The sequence below is a fragment of the Balaenoptera ricei genome, chromosome 8, assembly GCF_028023285.1.
Source record: "Balaenoptera ricei isolate mBalRic1 chromosome 8, mBalRic1.hap2, whole genome shotgun sequence".
Lineage (NCBI taxonomy): Eukaryota > Metazoa > Chordata > Mammalia > Artiodactyla > Balaenopteridae > Balaenoptera > Balaenoptera ricei.
In genome coordinates this window covers 50374804-50395899 of record NC_082646.1, presented here as the reverse complement: position 1 = coordinate 50395899, position 21096 = coordinate 50374804, and the positions used below count along the sequence as shown (strand labels likewise).

Sequence of the window (21096 nt, the reverse complement as noted above, 5' to 3'; positions counted from 1 at the left end):
TCTCCTCATATCTAGAAAAGCACTAAAATCATTAACGGTACTATTTGCCCCTCGTGACTAGCAGCTAGCCTCTGCCAAAACATGTGCTTGACTGCATGTATCCCCCTTCACTAAAATCATGTATACAATGACCTCTTCCCCTGCCTCTTTGGAGCAGTTTCTCAGAGCTATCTGAAATGCTATAGGGCTATAGACCTCATTTTGCCCCAAATAAAACTTAACTCACAACTCTTACGTTGTGCATATTTTTTTCAGTCAACAGAAGGAATCACATTAAATGTAAACTATTTATTCCTCAATAGAGGTCTAAAATTCTCAATGATGTCTTTTTTTCATTTTCTAAATTTTAATTTTCTCACTAGATTTACATAATTTCATCAGTTCTGGAAGACATGTCTACAACAGATTTTGCAAATTGTATTGCCCTTTGTAACTCCAGGATTTTCTACATCGTATGACCAGTGGCAACACCAAGATTCGCTTAAGCCCTTAAACCAGAGCAGAGATAAAGTCTTCACTTGAAAACACTGCTTTGTAAGGAGCAGAAATCAGTTGTCTATTTCTCAATAATGGGAAAAACATCTCCAAACATATTGAAATTAGGTTAAAAGTATAACGAAAGGGGGGAACGTTCCCTGCTGGACACAGGTAACAAATGTGATTGAAAGGTATTTCAGATTGTTATTTCTGTGGATCAATACCTGAAGGGAAGACACCTCTCACCTGGCAAAATAGCTTCCAAAAGACCTTTACAAATTAAGCTACAGTCAAAAATGGGCAACTGAGAAAGAGTAGAGAGCAATACAGGATACTAACACATGTTTCTGAATGATGTTAGAAAATCAGCCCCTAGGGTTTTTTTGGCAGATCACTGAAAAAAACGAGAAATGCAAACAAGAAACCTAAAGAGTTGGTATGGTGCAATTTCTTCTATCTTATTTGACTTATAAATCTTTGGATCAGTTTCTGGGCCTTCCCTAAACTGACTGGTTTAAAGTGTGTGACAGGAAAGATGGTGAGTAACTCCCCAAAGGGAAGCCTAGAGGTTTATTACTCATGGCAGTGATTCTCAAATTGTAGCGTAGTTAAGAATCATTTGAAGGGCTTATTAAAACACAGATGTCTGGGTCCCGCACCCAAAATATCTGATTTAGTTGATCTAGGGTGGAGCCGAAGAATTTACTTTTCTAACAAGTCCCTAAAGGATGCTAAAGCTGCTGGCTAGAGGACCATACTTCAAGAATCACTGGCCTATGGATTGTGCTATTGAAATCTTCTCAAACTAATGTGGCCTAATAAAGCTGTTCCTGTCTGCTGTTCTAGATATATAACATACGCCTAAATTGGTGTGGGGCTCAGAAGCTACTGCTGGCTTAAGTACTTTAATTATATTATCAGTGGGTCCTCTATTCACACAATATAATTTATTGTCTGATATTGACTGTCACAGAATGATTAGATCTGAAGAATTCCTAGGAATAATCTGATCTAACACCCTAATTCTGAAGATGAAGAAAAAAAGTTCAGTGTCATATTTAATAGATCTACACAATTGTGACTTCCGAACTGAGGTCTGCTTTTGAAGAATGGCCTATGAACTAAACAGTTACAATAATATATTACGTTCATATAATAATCATGACTATTCTTTTGTTTGTCATACAATTAATTTTTTTTTCTTAAGGTAGTTAAGAAATTCTCACTGATACTTATTTTAATTCAACCAGAACTTATTTTGAGCAGTGACAAGTAGAAATCTACAAGGCAGGAGCCTCTTTTGGCCAAGTGGTTTCCAGGCAAAAAAATGGTATAGACTCTTTGTTATATAATACAGGCATGAATCCAAGGAAACCCTAAGAACTATTTGTAAGAGTCCAATAACATAAATGTTAGACTTGCAATTCTTTTCAATAGAATGAAAATCTACTATTTGCCAGGCAGTACTAAACACGTTCATAATCAGGATCTCATTAAAATCTCTTAACCACCCTGTAAGATAAAGAAACAAAAGCTTTTAGAGTTTAAATAGCATAGGCTAGGCTAGCAATATGTTTTTCCATGATAAAAACACAAAAGTTTTCCTAGTATATTTGCCAGCACTTATTTAATTTAGCCGTTTGACAAGTTGGCACATTTGTATCCTACTAAGCCCTGATGACTTCATTTTCAGGAAGCAAAAATACAGATATCCTATTTAGACAGCCAGGAAGTCTAAAAATTTGTTTTCTAAGCATTCATAAGTCCAGTAGGGACATCCATCCTCCCTCTCCCCTTTTAGAGAAAAACAGTGCCACTGCCAAATTAGATGACTTCCTTTCCTGGAAGCACATTTAGCATATTATAACAATCTCAAATAGTTTAAATAACGTCCTCTATGTAAAACAAAAACATGTTTTGGCAGAGGAGACAATGGTCCTTAACAGAGACATTCTATAAACTGGCCAATAGTTAAATCTGGCTCTAAGCTTCATGATCTTATAAAGGTAAAGGACAATTCACCATACAACCTTTCTTACTTTACTAAATTCCTCACAGTAATTACCAAAATTCATAATCAGAACTGACTCAGAACTCCATCCAAATCCCAAGCCCAAGCCAACACCAGGAGTCTCAATCAATTGGCAGTGCCAGAAGATTAGTCCAGGTTGAAAATGATAATCAACAGAGAAACTGTTCCTTTATTGACATTTACCACTCAATGAATATCATAGACATATCACCCTATATTTGAAAGAAATTTGATGGCCTATGGAGCCATAACGACAACTGTCTCTGCTTGCTAACAGATTTAGAAGACAAGAAGAATCATCATTGAAGGTATATTTCAAGAAGCCTCAATAAATGCAATTCCTATGAAATGATATCCCAAAAGAATTTTATGTGTGCTTTAAATATTTAATACGTGTTTATAATAATAATATTTGTGATTTATTTTCATTGTTTTCATGATTAAGTTTGGTGTCTTTATAAATAAAATAGAGAATGGAACCCCATTTTACATCATTGGGCTAGAGTAAATAAGGGTCGCCTTGTGACAACTGATCAGAGTTAAATTAAATCTGAGGTTGACACTTAGTAAAATACTTATATGTACTTTCCTTGGACTTAAGTTCTTCTTGGTTTCATCACATAAAGCACTATGACCTCTTTAACATTACCCTGTACATGATTGATTTTTGATTCCTTGTCTTGAATAAATACACAAGATGACAATCAAAAACTGATGGAAGTAGTTTTCAGACTGCTTAGGGGAAACTATTGCCCCAAAAGCCCAACAGGACCTGAAAACCACCACCAAAAGAGAGTGTGAGGGTTTTTCTGGAAGGCCTGAAGCAAACAGGAAAAGAGAGGAGAAGTGAAGTAGTTTACCAAATGGTTGGTGACCACCAGCAACTTAAGAATATACACCAAAACACAGAAAACAAAATTCTCAAAATGAACATACACAACTACTTAAAATGATAGACAGTTGATGTCAGCTCAGTAGCAGGAGAACCCAATATGCTGATCAGGCCAAAGCCAGAAATTAGATTATACTCTACAGAAAACAAGAAATATCTTGCCCGTTAAACGTAGAAACAAAGAAAATGCTCTAACACTTACACTTGTCTTTTTGTCAGTTTCATTTTCAAAACACTGATTGTCTTTATTTTGCTCAGTACATGAAGCATTTTCCTTTGGTCCACTGCAACATGTAAGCTAAAAATAAAGTTTAAAAAATTCAATACTTCTTATTTTCTGCAATGTGAATTCAGTGTTTTTCAAACTTTTCACACGCACATTAAAATGTCTAAGACCTGAATAAATATTATTAGGTATTGCTTATGTCAGTTTAGGATATGACTACACTGTCTAACCCATTTTTATATTTCTCCCAAAGAGAAAGCATAAAATGGGACAGTTATTCAAAGGCAAATTTATGAATTTCAAAGCTTCTCACCAGGGAGTGTTGAACTTGGATTATTCAAATGTAAATTGATGACCTGGTAAAAGCTGAACATGGTTAAAGGGAAGATGAAGGTAGAAGGGTTGATTTCACCTTATGTAAGTTCCCATACTTGAAGGAATCTCTACGTTATGGTACCTACTGGAAACCTCAGAACAAGCAGAGGCACTGACTGTCTTTGCTCTGGATTGTCTTTTCAAGGATGTTTGTCTCACTACAGCTTCAGATGATAGAAATAATGTCTACTTCCAAAGCAAAGGATAGTTTTGCTTACTGACCATTGTAAAACATCTGTGTTCCCTAAACTGAGAGTTGGTATCCATTGTGTGTGAATGTATTGCTTGGCCGTCTTTGCATTGCCCTGTAGAAATGGGGGATTGAGGAGCTAATTCAAGAAAATTCTGTCTGGCTACTGCTATTGTTGCAAATAAAGTCCTTTGTCTTTGTCCTAGGAGTCTTTTGACACCATCCATGAAACTGTGACAGGGTTCTTGGCTTGCAAGTTGGATAAAATCTTAGACCCTTCACAGTTCTTGACAGTTGTGGTGACAAGGAGAGAATACTGACAGAGTCATAATTTTCTACAAGAATCAGGGACTTGTGGGGTGATAAAGAGGATTTCTGGGACATCTTTTGGAATTGGGAGCAAACATATTGACCAAGTTGTATGCTCAGCTGCATAATGATGGTCTTCTACTTTAATGACTGTTAATGAGGAGGAATTTACAAATTGCAGGCTGAGTACTGGGAAATAAACTCAAAGACACCTCCCAAATGGTGTCCTGGCTGTGACTAACTCTTTTCTGAGTGGGTGAGCAGAAATTCCTGCCCCCTTTCAGAAATAGTTATGGAGAAACGTACCTGGGCTGATTATGAAAGAAGAGAAATTTGCAACCATGGTGAGCAGAAACCAAGATTTCTCTGACTCCAGTCTGGTTGTAGATACTCCTCTTCTCTGTTCCCATAATTTATAAATATCACATGTTTATATATCTCTCTGTCCTGCTAGAGTCCCTTGGAGGACAGGCAATATATCTTATTCTACTTCAATTTCCAGGGGTCAATAAATATTTGTTTAATAAATAAAAAATAAAAGATTAAATTAGATGAATAGATGGATGCTTAGACAGAGGAACAAACAATGAACAAGGGCTCTGATCTGGCTAAGAGGAATGTCAAGCTCAACCACCTGAGGATACCCAGTTAACCTGTGCATCAGAAACACAGAGTCCTTTACCATGTTCTCAATCTGGCATGGTGGATATGCTACCACATTTGATGTGATGATTAATACAGGCAGCAGTGGTAGCAGTGCAGGCTCATTCAGCAGCTTAATTCCAGTTGGTCTTATCAGGCTCTTACTGTGGGCCTCTACCAGAGTAATGCAGATTTGTACAGTTTATGTCCTCAGAGAGGCAAGTGTTTAATCTGCCAGTCTATAGATTGGCAGTATTGATGGCATTGTTGCTAATATAGGACGCTGGGTGGACCAAAAACATTAAAAGTTCATTTCACTGAGCTGCAAGCCACCTTTACACCAGCCATAATTAAAAGTAAATGGGGACTTTCCTGGTGGTGCAGTGGTTAAGAATCCACCTGCCAATGCAGGGGACACGGGTTCAAGCCCTGATACGGGAAGATCCCACATGCCATGGAGCAACTAAGCCCGTGCGCCACAACTACTGAGCCTGCGCTCTAGAGACCGAGAGCCACAACTATTGAGCCCGTGAGCCACAACTACTAAGCCCGTAAGCCACAACTACTAAGCCCGTGAACCACAACTAGAGAAAGCCCCCGCGCAGCAACAAAGACCCAACGCAGCCAAAAAAAAAAAGTAATTGTACCTTGCTTATTGCTACAGAGCTGCTCTCACTCTCCATGATTCATGATCCTTCCCTCTCTTTTATACTGATGCTTTAAGAGAAAAGATGATTAAGACTGGAGCTAAAGTTTCCCTGCTCCCAAGAGGGAATAATAGTCATGCACACTGTCCAAACATGCTGGAGAACTTTGGGGAGGGCAAGGACTTAAAACGCTTACAATTCTGTTGCACAGGCACCAAAATCACAGTCTGCTGGGTTGGCGAGGGGGGCACCAGGATTCAGCTAATTGGGTTCAGGCAGGGTTCATCGTGGGGAAGAAAAGCTAAATGACCCTGTGCATGGGGCCCTTTGGGCTGATTCAACGTACCATGTGTGTGGCTTTCACTGCTGAATACCCAATTGGTATTAACATTTCACTGTAAATCTCATAAAGCCCAGAGGGGATTCTCCTCATCAGGAGGAGCTAATGCAGAGAAATGTGAAAGGAACATGTAAATCACTCCCCAATTCTTTTTTGTTTTTTTTCTCAGGTAGTCCAGCAGAAATAATGGAGAATCTCAGGAGGAAAAAGAAATTACAGCCTTAAGGACTTAAAGGCTGCAGGGATAGTACAAGATGCAATATCTTAAAACAATAGCCAAGTATGAAGAGCAGAAAAGGCTAATGGGAGCTGGAGGCTTACAGTGGATTATTGCTAAGTGATTTTAGTTGTTGATCCTACAGCCTCAGCTATTCCAAACATTGTAACTGCAACTAAATCCATTGCACTTATGGCACTTGGTATGTTACCTTTCCAACATCTTTTTTCTATTCCACTGGCACTCAAGGCCCAAGTCCAATTTCTATTCATATGGCAAGGCCTCCAATATGTTTACAGTACTTCCAAATTACCTAAATTCCTCTGCCTTTTGCCATAAAGATTTAGCACTGAGGTGGCTTTACTTTCTGATATTCAAAGTTGTTTCTATATAGATGATATGGCCTGTTAGTTGGCAAGTCAGAGACCTTAGCCAGCAGGAGTGAATAACAAACTCTTGACAAAACTGAGGGACTATCTGGGCAAATTTCCTCTAGCAGTCAAGAAAAGACTACTATCTTTTTAGTCTCAACCATCAGAAAGGAGGCCCAGCACCTTAGTGGACTCAAGAGAGAGTATGGTCTTATTTGGACAGTTCACTCAGTCTTCATTATCAGCTAACACACAAATCAGCATCCTTAAAGTGAGGCTCAAATCAGCAGGCTATGTGGGAAGCTCCTGGCAAGCTGTGGTGCACTCTGTACCTTTGTAGCTGCACAACTTTAATGATTCCTCTGAGATACAAGTCTCTGAGTAAGAGAGGTTTCTTCACTTCTGGCAAAGAGCTTGGGTTTTAGAATAAGGAAGAAATGAGTTAGAATCCTTTTACCTTTATCTACTAGCTGTGTGGAATGGAACAATATTTAAATTCTCTGAATCTCACATTTGTCATCTAAAATATGGAGATAATGCCACCCATTGCATAAGGTTCCCTTCTTATCAAGCAGCTCACAGCTGAGTTGGATGCTATGAATCTCCAGCTTTCCTACCTCATACCAGCTGGTATGCCATATATACCTCCTGAACCTCAGTACAGTACCTTGACTGAACTTCTATGCTTTCATATCCCTACCATTACTCCTTCCACTGGTTACTTCCCATCAATTTGGCTCTCATGGAAATAGTAATTTTCTTCTATACTTCTATATTTCCTTCATTCTTTAAAAAAAAAAAAAAAGACCCTGATCACTCTTATCTCTGACCTTCTCTTTCCCGGAATCAATATTCTTGAAAGACATAACAGCAGTAGCAATAGCAACAATACAACAATAGAATTTTTTAATGAAAAGTTACAATAAGCTAGGTGCTTTGAGGAATATGGATACATATTTTATATGCATTATCTCATTTAGATTAAAACAGAAATCTATAAAGTAGGCACTATCATCCTTATTTCCTGGGTTGAAAAAGCAGAACCTAGTTCTGTCTGAACGCAAAGTCTATGCACCTAACCACTGCACTAAACTCCTGAACCACCTCCTTACAACTCACCCTTTAACCTTTCAAACTGTGGTCCCCAGACTAACAGCAATAGCATTACCTGGAAACTTGTTAGAAAGAGAAATTCTTGGCCCCCACTCCAGACTTACTGAATCAGAAACAGTAGGAGTAGGGTCCTGCAATCTTGGTTCTTGTGTGACTTTGACACATCCTAGTTTGAAAATCACTGATCTAGATGTCAAAATGTCAGATAATGTCAGGTGCTTAAAATAAGTAAAGTGAGCCACGTATAAGAAATATTTAGGAAGAGATGGATGGTCCTTGGCAAAATGGAGAGCTCACGGCCTGTCTAATCGGTGCAGTCTCTAGTCATTTTCAGGCATTTTTGTTGCAATGAGGAAATCCAGACCCAGTATTGCCAGATGTTTAGAATTTTCAAGAAAACTTGGAAGTCTGAACTTTTATGTGAAATATTTTGATTTTTAAATGTTGACAAAAATTATATATTTTAAAAATTTCATTGAGCTAACACAGAATGGACCAAACAAAATATAAATTTAGGCTGGAGTCTGCATAAGGACAGCTGGTTTGTGGCTTCTGCTTTAATCCCTGAATGCTGCCATTTCTTCCCTGAATACTGCACTGTTAAAACTCACCAAGGACTTCCTAGTCCTCGCTGTCTTCCACTTTCTCTAACTTGCTGGTGTCCTCATTGTCTTCCACTTTCTCTGGCATTTCATACCATTAACTAATTCCTCCTTCTTGAAACTGTTATCTCTATATTCGAAACACATCTCTCTCCTAGATGATACCCTACCTGTTTGTTTCTTCCCTTTCATTTCCTCTTCCTCTTTTTAACCCCCCAGATCTCAGCTGTTACTCCAAAATTCCTTTCGTCTAGTTCTTCTTCAATACTCACTTCCAGATGACTCAAATCTAGAGGACCTTTTTTCCAGCTTCTAGTCCTGCATTTTCAATCACTTGTATGTATTTCCTCCAAAAATCACATTGGTACCTCAAATCCATTCAATCTAAATGGAATCATTTTCTCTTCAGAACCCACTTCTATTCCTGGGTATCCCATTTCTGTTAACAACACCACTACCCAATTTCTTAAGGACTACATATATACCCTGTCTTCCACAAAGCCAGTGCTGATCCCTCCCTTTATCCAGCTAGATGGGGCACTCTTATTCCATGATGTCCTCAGGATATATACTTCCCCATTACATCTCTAATAATGATTAGTCCACCTGGTTTCTTTTAAGAACAACTTAGAACATAAACAAAAGGAAAAATTAACTTTATAATTTTATCTTACCCACTCAAGTACATTTTAAGTTCCTTGAAAACAATGAGTGTACTACTATCTCCATATCCTTCATGTGCCTGAACAAAATAAATGTGCATAGGTATTTATTGAATTATTTAATTACACGGTGTTTACACAGGTGTATTCTGCATTATACAATGTCTCGACAAATATTTACCAACTTTAAACGGATTTATCTTTTTATATATCGGAAAAGTTTTCTATTTAAAAGAATCCTATAGTAAATTTCTTTTTAAAAATCTGTATGGTAAATAAGCAATCACCAGATTTAACTGTTTTGTAGATCTATTTGCTTGGTCTATTTATTTATTTTATTTGTTTACTTATTTATTCTATCAATATTTTGCTCAAACCTGGAATTTTTTTCTGTGAAAATAAATGTTAGTACTAGTGAGCATCACGCACAAAAACTGTGTCTTTTCAAGGACCAAGAGCCTTATAAAATCAAAAAAGTAAGTTAAACAAGCTCTGTGATGCCAGGCCACTGGGAAGCACTGCCCCTTCCCGTCCTCTATGGCTGTGAACTGTACAGATTAGCCTGAGGCATATCACGTTTGTGCTCTGGAATAGTCCAATCCTATTTAATATTTTCTGTCCTTTATATATATAAGGTATCTAATTATACTTCACTTTATGATACCGAGTAGGGCCCTATGGGGCTTCTGGGCACAAAACCTTTCTGTGTCCCCCATTTCTTTGATTACAGGAAACAGCCTTCATTCAGCCTCCATGACCTTCCCGGAGTTCCAATGGGTAGTTTCAAGCAGTTGTTAATTAGGGAAGGGAGGGGATTCGAGACCAGGGAGAAACCAACAGCCAAGAGTACCCTTGGGGCAAGGTCCTGTTTCCCCATCAAGGATACACTCAACAATATCTTTGAGCTATTTTGCAGATGCTGAAACTCCCTCCAGGTGGGAGAAGTTAATGATTAATGATGGTATGCTGCCCACAAACATGTAAACCTGAGACCAGTTGGACCTGAAGGTTGATGATGCTGACTCCTACTCACCTCACCACCAACCCATGAGAAGAATGCAAGACTGTTACTGCCTTGATCATTATCACATACCCCTGACCAGGAGCCCCGACCTATAAGACCTCTCCCTATTCCCCAGGGAGGGGGACACAGTTCTCGAGGCACTAGGCTACCGTGTTCCCCCTTTGCATGGCAAAGAAATAAAGCTGTCCTTTTCTACTTCACCCAAAACTCTGTCTCTGAGATTTGATTTGGCACTGGTAAACAGAGAAGCTGAGCTTTCGGGGTCATTTATAATATCCTCTTCAGATATAAGAAACATTGCAATCTACAGAAATGTGCGGTTGGATACCCTTTCATGTCATAGGAAACATCATGCTGCTGCTTCATAGACTCTACCTCAGCATTACAAACAACTGATGAATTTAAACTAAATCATTTTCTTTTGCTGGAGAATAGTGAACTCCACTGTGACTGCCCTGAAGATAAAGGCCTCAGAGTTCCTTGAAAAGGTACACAGGAAGAAACGAAACTCGCCACTACCAAAGAGCACAAGAGACTAGATATCAGTTTGCAAAAAAGGTCCTCAGTCTGTGTGTTCATTCCACAAACATTTATTGAATTATATTACAGGGAATTCCCTGGCAGTCCAGTGGTTAGGACTCTGCTTCCACTACAGGGACCCTGGGTTTGATCCCTGGTGGGGGAACTAAGATCCCACAAACTGCACAGTGTGGCCAAAAAAATATTATATTACATACAAGGTATTGAACTAGATGTCATGAGGAAAGCACAAATAAGATGTGGTCCATAAACAAAAAAAAGTAAAGAAAGGAAATAAGACACACACAAAAATCATTATAAATCAGGTAGAAGACTTTGCACATCAAAAAAGAAATACAGATAAAGTGCTCTGGAAATTCAAATAGGTTCGGTTCAGTGAACATTTCAATAGTGTTTACTATGCCAGACCTTTAAGGAATTTAGAGTGAAGTAGGTGAGGCAATTATATAAACTGATAATTTCAAATTCAATTTGAAGTGTTAGAAACATGCAAAGAATGCCATGGAAAAATAATTTGTGAGATAAGCAGAGACATAGGACAATAAAACAGAATGGGGTAGTTGGAGAATCTAGTGTTGCTGAACCATGAGGCAAGGAGCTGCAAAAAAATAAAATAGAAAAGATAAGCAGAGGCCAGTTTAGGAAGGTCTTACACATCAAGCCAAAGAATTTAGATTATCTCATGGGAAATACAAAACCAAAGAAGGGTGGAGGGGAGATATGATAGGGAAGGAGTCAAAATGGAGAAATATTTAAAAAGTAAAGATCACACAGACATATTGGCCTTATTTGTTTACTGCTTATATTTTTCCTTAATTTTAAAATATATTTTGAAATAATTTCAGGCTTATAAAATGTTGCAGAAATAGGACAAAGAATACCCTGTTTCCCTCACACACATTTCCAAAATGTTAACATTGTAAAAATCAAGAAAATGGCATTGATAAAATATTACAATCTAATATATGGACCTTATTCAACTTTTACCAATTATCCTGCTGATGTCATTAGTTTTTGGTCCAGGATCCAATCCAGGATCATTTGTCACATTATTTTTCATGTATTTTTACTTTTCTTTAATCTGAAACAATTCAGTCTTCCTTTGTCTTTCAAGACCTTGATGTTTTGAAGAGTACTGGACATTCTGTCAAATGTTCTTAATTTAGGTTTGGCTAATATTTCCTTATGAATAAATTCAGGTTATACATATTTCATAAGATTATCACAGAAGTGACAATGGGTGTTTCTCAGTATGCCATATCAGGAGGCACATGCTGTCAGTTTGTCCCATTGACTGGTAATGTTACTGCTGATCACTTAGTTAAGGTGATTCTGCCAGGTTTCTTCACTGTAAAGTTATTTTCCCTGCATAATAAGAATCTTGTAGAAGATACTTTGAGTTTAAATAAATATCCTGTGTTTCACCCATGTCCACTCACTAATTTTAACATTCATTGATGATTCTTGCTTGAAACAATTATTACTATGGAGGTTGCCAATGCTGGTTTTCTAATTCCTTCATTCCTTCCATACTTGTTAGTTGGCATTCTCCAGTAAAGAAGAGCTGTCTCATCTTCTTCATTTGTTTATTCATTCATCCATATATTTTTCCCAGTATAAACGCATGGATTTTCATTTTATTGTATGGGTTATAATCTGTTACTATATTTAATTACTTTGTTGCTCAAATTGTCCAGAATTTGGCCCATGGGGCTCTCTTCAAGTTGGCCCCTGTGTCTTCTTGAAATATCTTCATTAAGTTTTGAGCACTTTCTTACTTCCTGGCAGAGTAAGATCTTCCAGGCTCATCTTGTACTTTTTTTCTTTGTCTCTCAGCCTTGGAATCAGCCATTTCTCCAAGGAGCCCAGGTTCCGTTTGGTAGAGAACGGTAATTAGAAATCAAAATTTGAGGCCTAGCTGTGCTCATTATTACTGAGCATCACTGCTTCTAGGCCACCTTAGCAGATACAGCAAGAAATTATACATATTATATATTATATATATAATATTATGAATGTATGTGTGTACATAGAGAGAGATAAAGAGAGACAAATAAAGAGAGAGAGGTCTTATTGACCTCTCTCCTTTGTGTATTATTCACAGTATAATTATTTATTTATTCAATCTTTGAAAACCCATAAGGTGGTTTTGAAATTGCTAACTCATAGCCCTGTAAAAAACAAACAAAACAAAAACACAAAAACCTAACTAAATGTTCATCTTTTTACCATTAACCTTAGTCAATATATTCAAATCTTGGGTTTTCAAAGTTAATTAAGTCTTTTCTCTCTCTCTCCTTCAAGATGCTTATATCATTCATTTGTAGTAGTTAGGCTAATTTGTTAATGTTCCATTTTGGTTTAATCATTTTTATGTTTATGTTTATGTTCCATTTTCATTTCAATTATTTATTTTTGAATGTGAAATATTAATGTGCTTCTAAAATTCAGAACTACATAAAAAAGTATTATCAGAAAAGAGTTACTCTCCTTCTACCGTTTTTATTCCAACATAATCATCCTTTGTAAATAACCAATACCATTAATGTCTGACTTCTTCTTCTTATTTTGACCATTGCACAAACAAGGAAGTACATGTTTATGTTTTTATTTCTCCTTCTTTTTTACATGAAAAATAGCATATTATAAGTATCCTTTGGCACTTTGCTTTTTTCACTTCAACAGTATATCCTGGAAATAACTCTATATTTGTTCATAAAAATCTTTCTCATTTTTTCTGACACCTGCATTGCAGTCAGACAGACTTTTTAAAGGTTTACAATGACAAAGACTTCTGTTTGCAGCCATAATAGAGGACCTGGTACTGGATAAGACCAAATGCCATAAACAACTATAAAACTGGGTAAAACATATGAAGCAATACTTCAGATTCTGGACAACAGGCAATGCAAGACTGTGATTCCCTAAGAAAACAGAAACTTATGAGGTGAGCCACACAATTTCTCTGACTTTCTGCCTGGAGTTACCTTCTGATCTGAGAAAGTAGTAGAGGACAAATAATGAACAGTGGTCTCTCTGATCTGAAGAGGTTGATATCAGAATTCAGAGCTGCTAAAGGAGATGAAATTTGCAGAGCACGGTACCAGAGAAGAGAAATCTTAGAAAAGAAGTGGCTCCAGAAATTTGTGTAGGATTTCTCTCAAGTCTTTGGCTTAATAAAATGTTTCCCATGCAGAAACAGAGAGCGTGAGATAGAGAGAGAGAGAAAGAAAGGAAGAGAGAGAGAGGAAGTCTGCAATGCCTGGCATAAAATAGCTACTGGGGAACTGTAAACTGAATAGATTCTAGAGGTGGCACTGTGCTGCGAGATATGTTATCTGACCAGCCAGAGGGGAGAGACAATACTCAACACCAGGAATTCAAATTGAGGACCTAGAAAAGCCATGCCATAGAAATAGAGCTATCCTGTTTGTAGAATAATGGCTACTCTAGTCCTGCTATAACAAAGCTTTAAAAACAAAGCTTGAAAGGATTATGCTCACCTATCAGTAAATTAATCACCTGCCAGAACAAACCCAATACTATTTAAAGGAGGATAACAAAATCCAAACTCTCAAAATGAATAATCCATAGTATTCAGCATGCAATCAAAATTTACTAGTCATGTAAAGAAGAAGAAAAATGTGACCTATAACCAAGGCGGGAAGCCAAATCAACACAAAAAGATCCAAATGCGTCAAAATATTAGAATTAACTAATGAAGATTTAAAAACAGCTATTATAAATATGTTTAAGAATTTTTTTAAGTTGAACATAATGAGTGAAACAGATGGGAAAATATTAAGAAAGGGAAGTGCAAAAAAGACACAAACAGAAATTTGACATAAAAAATTTAATATACAATATATTTAAAAATTGCTGAATGGGCATAACAGGAGATGGATACTATAAAAAAAAAATATCCAAGAATTTGAAGATGCAGGAAAATATCTCATGGTCTAATATATATGTTATTGAAGTTTTAAAAGCAGAGTAAAGAAAGATTAGGATAGAAAAATATTTAAAGGGATAGTGGCTAAATTTTTTCCAAATATGATGAAAAATATAAACCCAGAGATCTAAGAGTCTCAACAAACCCCACACAGGATAAATACAATGAAAGCTATACTCAGGCACATCATAGTCATATTAATGGAAACCAGAGATGAATTTTAAAACCTTAAAAGCAATCAATAAAATAGACACATTTCATAATGGGGAACAATAAGAAGAATGATCACTGACTTCTCATCAGGAACAAAGTAATCCAGAATACAGTGAAATGATATCTTTAAAATACTGAAAGAAAAAGAAAAAAATCCTCACATTCTGCAATTCTATATGCAGCAAAAATATTATTCTAAATATGGAAGCACAATAAAGTAATTTTCTCGTAAGAAAATTTGAGAGAACTCATCACCAAAAGACCTTAACACAAGAAATATTAAAAAAAAAAATTCTTTAAGCTGAAGAAGGATGATACAAAACGGACCCTCAGCTCTACACTAGAGAATGAAGAGTGCCAGAAATAATAAATATGTAGATAAATAATTTTTTTCCCTCATGTCTTAACTTCTTCAAACTTTTTAAAAACAAAATAATAACAATGTAATTTGGGGTTTATAGTATGTGTAAAAGTAAAATGTATGACAATAATGGCACAAAGAATAGGCAGTGGTAAATGGAAGTATACTATTGTATTGTTCTTACATTATATGTGAAGTGTCAAAATATTAACTCATACTAGTCTATGTGATAAATTAAGGATTATATATTGTAATACTTAGCTCAACCACTAAAATACAAACTTAATAGAGGTGATAAAAATAGAATTCTAAAAAATATTCAGTTACTCCAAAAGAAGGCAAGAAAGGAAAAGAAAAAACACCATCATCATCATTAATAACAACAACAAAGATGGGACACATAGGAAACTAAGTTAGTCTTACTACAGAATATCAAATCTTACTCTACCACTGACTAGAATAAAGGAAAAAACAGAACCATGGGATGCTAAACCAGAGAGGAAAATGTTAATGAATGAGAACTAGTCTAGACCTAAAATCTAAGAATTATTTCTTCATTTGAATTTGTAAATTTGTCAATTCAACTAATATATATGGACCACCTACTCTGTGCCAAGCATAAGAAAATCACTGTTCAATAAAACAGGGTCAGTTCCCTTAAGCGCAGACTGCCTAGTTGAGAAGACAGACAATAAACAACTGGCTACAGAATTCTGTGATAAAAGCTGTAAATAATTCTTCTGAGGGAAGAGGAGAAATGTCAAGAGAATAACAAAATGTCTTATTAAACCATGCCTAGAACATTTAACGAAATGTCCAAATAACACTCTTTACTTATCAAGCCTACAAAAAATAATAACAATAATTCAAAGCAACGTCAGCAAAGGTTTCAGGGAAAGGTACTATTCTTCATAGTGAGTTGGAATATAAAGTGGTACGATAATTCTGGAAAGTGAACGGGAAATATCTATAAAAGTTCTTGGAAATACAGTTATCCATTGATGCAGTAACTTTACTTATAGAAATATATCCTAAAGAAGTAACTAGAGATGCACATAAAATGTATGTATGGGAATGTTTATTACAATTTTATTAATCATAGTGAAATAACCTATACATCCTTAAATAGTGAAAAGACATAATAAATAATATTCATGTTTCCTGTTAAGGTGACCCAGTGATTTTATATTTACAACATACTTCTTCTGTTCTAAATACCCAGGAATAATAGTTACTATATGAAAGGGGAAAAACAAAAGGTATAGCTGGGATCTGAAACAATATAAACATCTTTGTGGATCAGAAATGAAACAAATATTCAATGCAGTAAAAAGAAGATCTACAAAGATTACCTTATCACTAGGAATTGAGTCAACCTGAGTGCTGGCTCTACAGTTAGATTTTTTAACTCTCTGTATTAAAACAGAGAGGGAGAAATAAAATATGGTTTTAAGACCTGATTCTAGACTAGAAGCCCAAGAAACCAAAGCGGGGACAACCACAAAATTCCATGCAAGACTTACTTTCCATGAATTTATACTGGTAGAAAATAAATAAATAAACAAATCAACAAATGAGGGAGAAGGGAAAGCTCTTCCTAATAGGAAAATGCCAATTAAGAAAGTGTAGAAGAAATGAAGAAATGAGAAAACCACTAACTGGAAACCTCCATAGTAATAATTGTTTTGAGCAAGAATGATCAATGATTGCCAAAATTAGTGAATGGAAGTGGGTAAAACAGGATATTTATCTAAACTCAAAGTATCTTCTACCAGATTCTAACTAATTACTCAGAAAAAAATAGTACATTTACACTGGAGAATCTAGAAGCTACGTTAATCAAGTGAACGAAGTTAGCATGATCAGTGGTTGGACAAATATTTTAGATACCTTCTGAAAAGTATTGAGAAAGACATAACCCTTTTGCAGTTCTTCTAACAGAAATGTATAATCTGAATCTAATCATAGGAGACACCAGAAAAACCCAAGTTAAAAACTATTTTATAAAATAAATGTTCTCTGATAGAAAAAGCTTTTAAAGAACTGGCCAAGATAAAGTTAAGTATGTAGTCAGACACATGGCAGTAAAAGTGAAAATTATTAGAGATAAAGAGAAAATCTCAAGAGCTGCAAGAGAGAAAAAGCTGATTAACTACAGAAAAACAATTAAGCAGATTCTCCTCAGCAATAATAGAGACCAAAAGACAACAGAGTATATGTTGACAATGTCAAGAGAAAGCAACTACTAAATTACAAGTTGATATACAGCTAAATTATCATGCAAAAGTGGGAGTACTTGCATACAAATACCAAGATAATTTAATAATCAAGACGCTTACCAAAAAAATTATTAAAGGATATAGATAAGCAAGAAGAGTGAACTCAGAGGAACACATAAGTTCATGGATCAATGGTGAGCACGTAAATTAACAAAATATATCATGAGTTTAAAATGCCATTGATTATAAATAAAAATTAATTTTTATGTTCAAATAAGGGTAACAAATTGAGAGACTGGAGTGTTCAATAAGTTAAAAGTACATTAAGGTCCCTGTCATTTTTCAGAGAGAACCATACTTAATAACTTCCAATTTCTTAGAGTAATTTATATATTATTGTATATGCCAAAAAGATAACCATTAAAAAATAGAAATACAATCAACACTTTCCAAACCAGCAGAAGAAAAATAAAAAGCAAATATAGAAGCATTTTAAGTACAATAGGAGATAAATAATGGGAGGATAGGTAGAGAGAAAAAGGATAGTTAATAAAAAAATTATGTCCTAAAATGATAGAATATATCTAAATATTTTGGGACCTACAATAAATGCAAATGAACTAAACTTACCTATTTAAAACAGATACCAGACTGGACAAAATAAATGTTCATAATGATAGTTAATATTTATTGACTGGCTAGTCTCTAGATGCTTTACAAGAATTAAGTTATTGAATCATCACAATAGTCTATGAGGTCTTATACTATCGTTGTATCCATTTTATGGATCAAGAAATTGAGGCTTAGAGAAGTTAAATAAATTGCCTAAGAACACATAGCTAGTAAGGAGGCATGGCTGTGTTTTCCACCCACATAGTCTCACTCCAGAGTCCATATCCTTAGCCACTGGTCCATTCTGTAATGACTCAATATAGTCATATGATCAAATGTTATATATGTATTAAAGGTTATGCTATAGAAGAATCTTTATGGACATAAAAAATGCTGGCATAAATATTTTAAATGAAAAAAGTATGTTACAAAAGAATATATACTAATGATACTCAAAGTTTGTTTACACACACACACAAATACTGAGAAAAAAATCCATCAAAATATAGTTGTGATTACCTCTGAATACTGTGATAGTAGGTGACTATTTATTTTGTTCTCTATATATTTCTATATTTTTCACAATGAATAACATTGTATGTCATTTTTATTAAAACTTTTTAAAAAAATTTTATTTATTTATTTATTTATTTATTTATGGCTGTGTTGGGTCTTCGTTTCTGTGCGAGGGCTTTCTCTAGTTGTGGCAAGCGGGGGCCACTCTTCACCGCGGTGCGCGGGCCTCTCACTATCGCGGCCTCTCTTGTTGCGGAGCACAGGCTCCAGACGCGCAGGCTCAGTAGTTGTGGCTCATGGGCCCAGTTGCTCCGCGGCATGTGGGATCTTCCCAGACCAGGGCTCGAACCGTGTCCCCTGCATTGTCAGGCAGATTCTCAACCACTGCGCCACCAGGGAAGCCCTAAACCTTTCTTTAATGAGCCTTGTACAGTGCCTGGCACAAAGTATGTGCTTCATTAATGTTCAAAAAAGAGAAGCAAAACCAAAAAGTCCTCTCATTAAGGCTGAGTGCAAGTTAGAGAACTGGAGATACTGTGTTACCTGACTATCAACACTAAGATTCCAAGGACAAATAAATTTCATACTTCCAAGAAGATACAGCAGTACATGGCAAAGACCTGAAATCCTTACAAGATGCCCTCCTGTATTACTTTCAGGATCTGAGTTTTGGATCCAACCTAAACTGCGGCTTCAGAAGAAGCCTGAAAATAAAGGACTTAATGGCTTTAGCTGTAGCAATGTAGTAAAATATCAGCACTAAAATAGAACATAGGGTCTAGGAATATCAGAGCTGCATATATACTCATGGAAATTGCCACCTAGAGACTAACTCCCTCCTTTTTATACATCAGAGAAAAAGACCCACAGAAGCAAAAAGATTTGCTTCCAATTTTACACAAAGTTTCATAGAAGAACCCACACTGGAATTCAGTTTTCCTATCTCAGATAAAGAAACTGAGGCTTATTGGGGTTGAATTACTCGGCCGAAATTACTCAGCTACCAAGAGGCAGGAACAGGATTCTAATTTGGTTTAATTAGATTCCAAAATGCATCCTCTTTCTGAATTATAATCAAATAAACAATTCTTCAATTGTTCACTGGAACATTATTTGATTGATAAATCTGTCAAATATTTATTCAATCATTTTTATTCACCTATCACCTCTATCTTACTAGCACTAAAGGAGAAATTATTTCTTCTTTTATGCTTATTTACCCTGTTACTTGAAAATATATTTTTTAAATTATTGTGATTTGGATATTATTCCTTTAAGAATTTTCCTTGTGCTCTCTTTCCTTTATTCTTAGTTTTCTGTGACTTACTCTCTGAAAGACCCAATACTTTTACAAAGCAGGTGCTGTGTCATATAACTGCAGTTCTCCTTTTAAAATTTAATTTTGCTTCTATCCCCTTGTTATTTTTTTGCTGTCAACACTACACACAAATGAATAGCAATAGTAGCACTCACAGCTTGGCAATAGCCCTTTGCCTGCGTGGCTAATGTTATTTTCCTGCTTCCCTGTAGCCCCTGATTAAACATATTTTCATATTTAGAATATACTTGTATGTAGCACAGCCACTTCCTACATGATAGGGGAATTTTGTGTGGTGGTGACTATTATTTTTCAGTAGATAGAACAGTTTCTAAATGCTATTAGCTTGATAATTCTAACCAGGCTTAGACCTAGATGAAAAATCCTAACGGAAGGTAACAAGAGGTCATCTCCCCTTGGAGGTTTCCAGGAAATGCCTTTTTCCATTGTCAGTTTTGTACATGGTGAGCATCCAGACAAGGAGACTACATACTATTCAGCTCCTATATTTTCATATTTGCTTCACCTTTGTGATGTGATATGGTAAAAAAGAAAGTATGCATTCATCTAATGAGTGAGATCAAAATAGATTTTACTTTTCAAATACATTTTGTTAGTTCTTTAGATGTAAAGGAATTAACATTTGTTTATAACGTCCTAGGACCTATTCTAGGTACTCTACCTCTATGATCTCAGTTTATTCCTCACAAATATCTTACAAGGTACCATCAAGCCATTTTAATATGAAGCTCAGAGTGGTCAAGTAACGTGTCCAATGTCACACAGGTAAGAGATGACAAGAGTCTGAACGCAAACCCGAGTCTCTTGTGTGCTCTTTACACGGAAGCACATTTCTCACCACAATGTAAATATGTTAAAGTAATCAAGCGGAGAAAAAAAACGCAATGAGAATTACACTCTTTATTCAGCCTGTCACATTGCAGTTACTAAGGAAATACTAAATCAGTTAGTTGTTCTAGGAATGAACCACTTAACTCTACAATTTTTATTTAAGACACACGATCTGCCTTTTTAAAAGCATTGAAAGGCTTTAGAAATCTATCCTTTTTCTAACATAATTATCTGGCTCTGTGTGTGTGTGTGTGTGTGTGCACGCACGCGTGTGTGTGCGCACACGTGTGTGCACGTGCGTGCACACATGCACGTGCGCGTGTTGCGGGGGCATTGACTTACAGGCACATAGGCATGTCTGTGTGAACATGTATATTCAGTTATTATTGTCAAG

At 36.0% G+C, this 21096-nt stretch overlaps 1 protein-coding gene across 1 annotated transcript in view; it reads right to left on the bottom strand.

Annotated features, from left to right (window-relative positions):
* Positions 1 to 21096, bottom strand: part of DLG2 (discs large MAGUK scaffold protein 2) — a 2071189-nt gene that overhangs the window by 1640673 nt on the left and 409420 nt on the right. The window contains exon 4 of the mRNA XM_059930672.1: positions 3604 to 3699. Within this exon, the coding sequence (XP_059786655.1) occupies positions 3604 to 3699 (96 nt within the window). The remainder of the gene's footprint in view (positions 1 to 3603; positions 3700 to 21096) is intronic.